The following is a 7,667-nucleotide window of genomic DNA, read 5'->3' on the forward strand; positions in this document are numbered from 1 at the left end:
ACTATGATGGACTCTTGTTCTGGTTGGAAAAATATACTTGTGAGACTACATAAACAAATTAATTTCACACTGTGCTCAGTTAAGCTCCATTTTTTTCCACACGTTTGAGTTTTTAAAGGCTCAGCATGAACAAATGACCTTTTGTGGGAGAAAAATTAACTTGAGACTCAAGAATATAGCACTTTAAAAGGACAAATGTGTCCTTGCCTGTTACTTCTCCAAAAGCAGTAAATCCACCACAACCCAGAGCAATCACACTGAGTGGTTACACCTGCGTGAGCCTTTTTGTTTCCCTTTCTGATTCTCTTCTCATTAGAATGGGAGACTGGTACCCTTCAAAGCTTCCACAGGTCCTTGTTGGCATAAATGATGGTTAAACCTGAGTTTATCTTTCAACTGGAGCAAAACTGACAGGGCAGCTGTGCACTTGTAGCTGGAAAGTTTCAGAGGACGCTTGCTGAGTGCCGCTGCAGCAGTCATGACTGCTGGCTTCATGATTTCAAGGTAATAAATCTGCCTAATCTGGTTTTACTGAGTCCAGTAATTGCTCAATAATTTAGGCTGAAATGTAATATTTGGAAAAATTTCCTTTCAATTATCTTACAGAATATTCATGCTTTGCCTATTAAAGGAAGTGACTTATGCCTCTGCTTTCCCAGGAGGTAAGTCTGACTTGCCTTTTGCAACATGTGAAACTGGTAAAAAGAGTAATGACTTGTTTCAGGCCTGTTAACCCACAGTCTGAACTGCTAAATCCCATTAAAACTGATGTTAGCAAATGCCTGAGGCACATGGAAAAGGCAATTTGTCCCCATTGAAATGGTCTCATACATATGTAGGCTATCAACTGACTTGTACGTCACCTTTTGAGCCTTTATTAAACAGGCAAACCATGTCATGCAAAAGTGAAATTCCAATACTGTTCTAAATTAATGCAGGTAAAATCTGACTAAAAATGTTGGCTTTATGCTTAAAATTGATGTTCTCATCCCTTCTGAGTGATTAAACGACTTTGCATGAATTTTATTTGCAAGCTAGACCTGCAAGGTCCCTCTAAGGCAGGGGTGTCCAAACTTTTTGCAAAGAGGGCCAGATTTGATAAAGTCAAGATGCCCGGGGCCAATAGTTTGTTCGGACATTTTTTAACTACAAAAGTGTCATGCAAATACACACTGTTATAAAACAATTTTCATTGTTACAATTATCTTTATTTTTCAAATGACAAAAAAACCAAATATAAGCCAGTCAGGCAGATGAGAACAACTCTAAAAACACAAATTCTGCTTTTGAAATACCTTAAATTTACATGAGTTTAAAAATATCTTTGCCTCAAGAACATTTTAAACAGGTGTTATAAGTAAGGCAAAGTTGTCTGTTATTATTAAATCTTAAAACAAGTGAATTTTGCTCTTGTCATTTACAATATCTTTCAGAAAGTAATAGTTTTCATCTACAGGTTCATAACCAAATCTTACTCAAGAGTTTAATAAAAATAAGTGCCATAAATCCAAGTGCATAAATGTTCTTTTGGCTTTTCGCTGCTGATAGTGACAGACGTTACCGTTCAAAACACTCAGTTTTATGTCCTCAACTCTCAGTGCCACACTGTTACGTGCCAGGCAAACATTCGCAAATTCTTGCTTCTTCTCAGGGCAAATGTTCTCCACCATTTTCAAAACACAGTTTTGATAAATGTATCTTCAGTAAAAGGTTTGCCATGTTTAGCTATTAACATTAACATCGTAGCTTGCTTTGGTGGTATTTTCTTTTGACTCGGGCCCAAAGAAATCGCTGTTGTGATGCCAGTGCAGGTTGGAGCTGCTTCAGTTTTTCAGCACGGTCACTTCCTGTTAGCTTGTTGTATGTGTTAGCATGTTTAGTCTGGTAGTGTCTCTTTACGTCAAAATCCTTAAACAAGGCAACCGTCTCATTACAAATTAGACAAGCACAATTGCCTTGATTTTCAGAAAAGAAGTATTGTAATTCCCATCTCTCTTGAAAGCGGCGGCCCTCACTGTCAACTTTCCTTGTTTTCTTTGCAGTGGCCATGGCAGAAATGAGTGGAGAGGGGTTTGCTGCATGGAGGCAGAGACTGATAGTATTAAAGTGGTGCTGCCACCATTTGGTGAAAGGAGGAATTACAGTTTCAAGTTTTATGATTTATTTATTCTGTTTCACAGTGCAGGCGGGCCATAAATAATACATTATAAGACCGAAGCTGCGGGCCGTATGAAATCTGACCGCGGGCCGTTATTGGCCCCCGGGCCGGACTTTGGACATGCCTGCTCTATGGTTTGGCCTTGGAAGCATACACACTCAGATTTGGGTTAAACATTGATTTGCAAACTCCAGTCCATGGGTATTTGTGGTGTTATTGTTACTAGAAACATGGCAACTCCTCTGAAACATTTTTGAAACCACTGTGATTACTTTTAGTTTGACCAGTGCTCTCCGTGATTTGATGTGCACTCAGAAAATGTGCCAACAAAGTGACGATACCTGAATATTTACATTGCACCATAACTTTTGTCTGCAATATAAAATCTTTTCTAGATGTTTTTCTCCTGCCAAGATTGTACTCCAATCAGTCTCTGTTGAATATATATTTTGCTAGAATCTTGACTACTGTGTGCCACAATTTGATATTGCCCTGCTAAATAAGAACAAAGTAAGTGTATACAAAATATTGACATAATCTGTTCTTGCAGCCAGTACTGGGTACAAAGCATGGCAAGATGGAGGACAGAAACGGGAAGTACTGGGTTACCGCCGCCCTCTGCATTATGTTCGCTCTCTGAGACAGCTGAAGAATGATCTGATCAACACAAGACAAAACCCTCAAAGGAGTGGTGTGAAGGATTTGACCCCTGGTCAGACTTTTAGGCAAACTCCACATCATCTTTGGCCACAGAACCTTCCAGTCCAACCTGCGCCACAAAGAAACTACCCTTTGGTTCAACCCCGAGGCTTCAGGGTCAGCTTGGATCTCCCTTTTCATAAACTCGATCAAATGAAAGAAACCAACTCTCCCACCAAAGTATTTCTGCAAAATGACCCCAAACTCCAGACTAAACCAAATGTTCAAAGTGGCCTCAGCATTTCTGAGTTTCAAAGCCCTGAGAGAGATTCCAAAAAGGATCCAAAAGCTGGGAAGAATATCCATGGTGTTCCCACTTCAACCTTCCAGGTCAACCTTACCGTTCCCCCACCAGCTGCATCTTTAAAGCCAATAAAACCCATTGGCATGCTTGTTGAAAACCAAAACCCAGGAAATATCTTTCAGACCAGTTATGGAGATCTAGGGAAAAGGTTGAGTTCCATATATACTGAATTGAAATCCCCCACCATCAGCCAGAAAGCACGTGAACAAACCAGAAAGCAACTGGTTTCAACATGGTCTAACTATCCTGCTACTGGACCCAAGCAAACTCTACAGCAGCCAGATGAGTCAACTTACACCCAACCTACTGAGGGCAAACTGACCTCTTCAACATGGCAATTAAACCAGCACAAAATTTCCCCACAAAGAAACTATGATAATCCCACAACCAGGCAGAGTTTGGCACCTCAAAAACCAGATTCAACCAAACCACTGTCTTTGTCTTTTGTTAAGTATCTTGAACGTTTGGGTCTCAACAAAGCCCAAACAAGCCCAACGAGAGAAGACTTAGTTCAGCCTTATTCAAAACAAAAGCTACATTTGTCTCCTCCTCAATATAACAGAGGATCTCAAGATAACAAATATGTTGGTGTTGGTTCTCAAAGTGTTGGTCTGCCCCAAAACAGTTACACTACTTCTGGTGCTGCTAACATCAAAGATTTCACAAGCGATCAAAAAGGTGAAAAGGAACAAGATTCTGCAGTTCCCACCCTACAACTAGAATTTTCCTTCCCAGTTAAAAAATTGTCAAACCTCACTAAAGGTGGTGGGTACTTGACTATCAAACCTCAAAATGTTGAGTCTCTTTTGACTCGATACATGGCGGCAAAAAAACTACAATTACCTGAGAGTGAATTAAAAAAGTCAGTTTTAGGCTTTGATGCTGGGCACCACAGAATGACTGGGCTTCCTGAAAGGAAATGGCCAATCCTAAATATTGAACCAAAACAGAAGAAACCACCTCCTTATGAGCCTGTTACTGACGAACCTACAGGCAGAAAGCCAAGCTTTTCATCCTGGTTTCCAAGAGATTCAGAGATTGGAAAGCCTCAGTTTCCAGTCCTGGGAATTTCAAAATACCTCATTGATGTTACACGACCCTTAAATGGCAAATATCAAACCATCCAGCCAAAACCACTGCAATCTGAAAGGCTTCAAAGTTTCTACAGTTCTCTGAAGCCCATCACAAACCGCTATGTGGAAAGTCAGCCTAGACCTTCATCCAGCCTTTATGCTTCTACACATGACAATCCCTTTAAACCATACAGTGATCTCCAAAAGAATGCTGAGATTGATTCAAGTCCACATCACCGCCTGTTCGCTTATGGCAGTTCATCCTTTAATTCTCCCATTTTGGAAGTTGTTCCTTCAAAAAGGCCACAAACATGGCAGAAACCAATTTCTTCCCTTTATCTTCACGAGTCCAACAGTGGAAAAGAACCTTCTTATGATACTTTTGAAGATGTAGATGCTCTGCACAGTCTGCCAAGTGGATATAAAGTTCAAAAGAAACTTCCTGAGCAAGATGACCGTGGACATATTAAAGAGGGAAAAGATTACTATGTGAAACCCTTTGACACTAATGAAGGAGGTTCTGTCTCTTGGCAGATGTACCAGACTGGAAACACTGCGAGAACATCCTTTAATGTACAACCCCCATGTGGATCTTCATTCTCTAGGCTTGGCCAATATGGGTCTTTTTCAGACCTTCGCTACCCTTACCTAAATGCAGAATCTCAGCCTTGCAGTCAAGTACCTTGCATCAACGGTGTAGGTAAATGTGTTAATGAACCTAATAAACAGAACACAAATTTTCCACAAAGGGTTAGTTACTTGCCAAAGGCAGAGGCAATTTCTGTTTCTATTCCTTTCAGTACTTTTCAAAGCATTTTTACTCAATCAAGCTACCAGCCTGCTCAAAATGGCTTTAAGCTCCAGCAATACCCTGTTGGACAAGGACAGCCTTGAAGGTTCATGTGAGTTATGACAATATACTGCCATTGGTGCCGTCAGGTCATGAACATGTTGAACTTTGGCTTAAATTGTGCAGTCTGCTCATTCCTTTTCCTTCTGCTCATTTAAATAATTAATAAAATGTCTGCTTCAAAATGTGAACTGTTCCAGGTATTATCACTAATTAGTTCCCACCAGCAACATAGTCATTGTTTGAAGGTACACTTAATTTTAATCCTGCATGTTTTCACTAATTTCTCATCACATTCTGCTGTGACCCTGGTTCAACAGTGAGTATTGCATAGCCCTGTCAACCTAAAGCAGTTGAACTTCAGGACTCTGGTTTAGTAAAATGCATCTAGATGCATGTGTGAAACCCACGACTTTTGCTGGCTTAAAAATAAACCAGACTCTCCAAAGAGTGATGCAGGTAAGTGCTGCTTACACCCTTGAACCTCAATGTAATTTGAATCTCATGTCTAATAATGACTCTCTCTTCCAGGCAATGCAGGTTAACCTGAAGTGCAAGGAACAGGATCTAAAGTTCCCCTTTCTCAAATAAAATGGCAAAACCTACTCTCTGTGTGGGTTTTTTTTTTTTGACTTTGCAATATGGGCATCTATTTTATCACTGCAAAACCCAGGACTCTCAGATAACCACCTAAATGAAAATATAACTTGGAAAAATCGTTGAACCACGTGCCACAGCTTGACTCTTATCTCTTGTTTAAACTGCTAACATGTGGCCAATGAGTTGTGCCAGTACTTCTACTTATTAACCATTTAATCTTTATAGGGTTTCCACTAAATTAAAGTAGGGCTTTTTCTAGTTAAATGGGCTGGAAAGACTTTTAGTTGTTCAGTAGTAACTATAATCTTATTTTATATTTTGGCGTCTTATTGCTTTGGGGGGGGGAGGGAAACGTGGAGTTTTCTGATTTCAGCTCCGTACATGCGTTTTACTCTGAAGCTGTACTTTCCACTCTTTTATAAGAACCTTTACCAAAACAATATTACAGGCTTACATTTCAAATTGGGCATTCCTAATTGGGTAACATATTAGCAGAAGAGGAAGTGACCTTGGTTTCTCATTGCACATTATACAAGACTTGTGTAGAGATATGTTGTTCAAAAGACTGAGTGAGTGCCCGCCTTGTGCAATGATAGAACTGCAGTGTGATTGAGATGTCCAGGGCTGTAAATGAGACAATACAGCAATTATTGGTTTGGACTTGTTTAAAAGCCACCATAAAGGCAACTCCTTATGTTTAATGGTTCAAGGAAAGAAGTTTCAAGTTTTTAAATTCAAACATTCCTTGCAGCCAGGTTTAATGATTGAGCAATATTTGACAACGCAGAGCAGCAGTTCGGGGTACCCAATCTACACCTTTCACTGGAATTTGTCTTTCATGCTAATAAGAGCAGTAGTGGTACTGCACCATTCACATGCCCACCCAGCTGATGGCTTATAAGGGGATAAAACTGAGTTGTTTCAATTGCAAAGAAAATAGTAATCTGATTTTATTAGATTAGGTAACACTGTTTCATCTTATGTTGCATTCATAACAGTAAAATGGAAAAAAAAACAAGTCAAGCTTGTTTTGAAGTCTTTCAAGGTGAATGTGTTCTGCACAGGGAAGAAATTCCCCAAGACTAAAAACATCAATTTGCCACAAATATCCAGTGATAGGCGTTTCACAATATGGGCTTGTTTTCTTGTTTTGTCAACCAACCATGATGCAATGTCATTTGTGCAGAAGCAAAGCTCCAATAAAAAAGCGGAATATATTAAAAACGTACAGAAAGTCAGGTTTTACTTTTAATAAAATTGCTTCATTATAAAACCAATTTTCTAATGTGACTTTTTTTCAACTTAAATGTTTTTACTGCCAGTCACATTATCTATGTACTTTTCACGATTCAATGACCTGTGGCATATCTGGACCCAATGTGTTGCTCAAGGACATTTGGACATGTGGTCTGGGAGGTTGAAATCAAACTGACAACTTCCCAGATGACAAACCACTTTTTCTTGCATAACAAGTGTCCTTATTTTCCAAAATAAGCATAAAAGATGAATATTGACCTTTATATGCTCCATTAACAACTTTGTTTGGTTTCAGTCAAGGGCATCGTACAGGTCGTTCATACAAGTGTAATTATGCTATTTACAACTAATCTCACCAAAACAATCACACAAGAGATTAATCATTAATAGCTGTGATCATAAAACCAGGAAAGAGAACTTCAAAGGACATTTAAAAGCAATTTTTTATTTTTATTTTAAATGTTTAATGTTTGGGGTAGAAGGGAAGAAAAATCTGTAGAAAAGTTTTTTTTGTGAATTGTTTTTAAATTAAATATCTGGCTTTAAGTCCTAAAGAATTTCTTGGCTGACCTCTTCAATGTGAAACTGTTCATGTCAGGTTTAATAATTCCTGTAATGAGTCTTGTTTGACTTTTCACTGAACAAGTGAACATCTTATATGGCCTGAGGCTCTTCCTGCTACTTTGAGGTCATTTTTAAACCCAGCCCTCATAATAAAGCCTTCCT

The 7,667-nt window shown here is 39.1% G+C and overlaps 1 protein-coding gene across 1 annotated transcript; it reads left to right on the forward strand.

The window, feature by feature from the left end:
• Positions 1 to 331: 331 nt before the first annotated feature.
• On the forward strand, positions 332 to 5,275 carry LOC116730229 (uncharacterized). The gene is made up of 3 exons (XM_032579271.1): positions 332 to 504; positions 607 to 662; positions 2,709 to 5,275. The coding sequence occupies exons 1-3, from the start codon at positions 479 to 481 to the stop codon at positions 5,126 to 5,128; spliced, it is 2,502 nt and encodes an 833-aa protein (XP_032435162.1). The 5' UTR covers positions 332 to 478; the 3' UTR covers positions 5,129 to 5,275.
• Positions 5,276 to 7,667: the final 2,392 nt, after the last annotated feature.

The sequence above is a fragment of the Xiphophorus hellerii genome, chromosome 2, assembly GCF_003331165.1.
Source record: "Xiphophorus hellerii strain 12219 chromosome 2, Xiphophorus_hellerii-4.1, whole genome shotgun sequence".
NCBI lineage: Eukaryota > Metazoa > Chordata > Actinopteri > Cyprinodontiformes > Poeciliidae > Xiphophorus > Xiphophorus hellerii.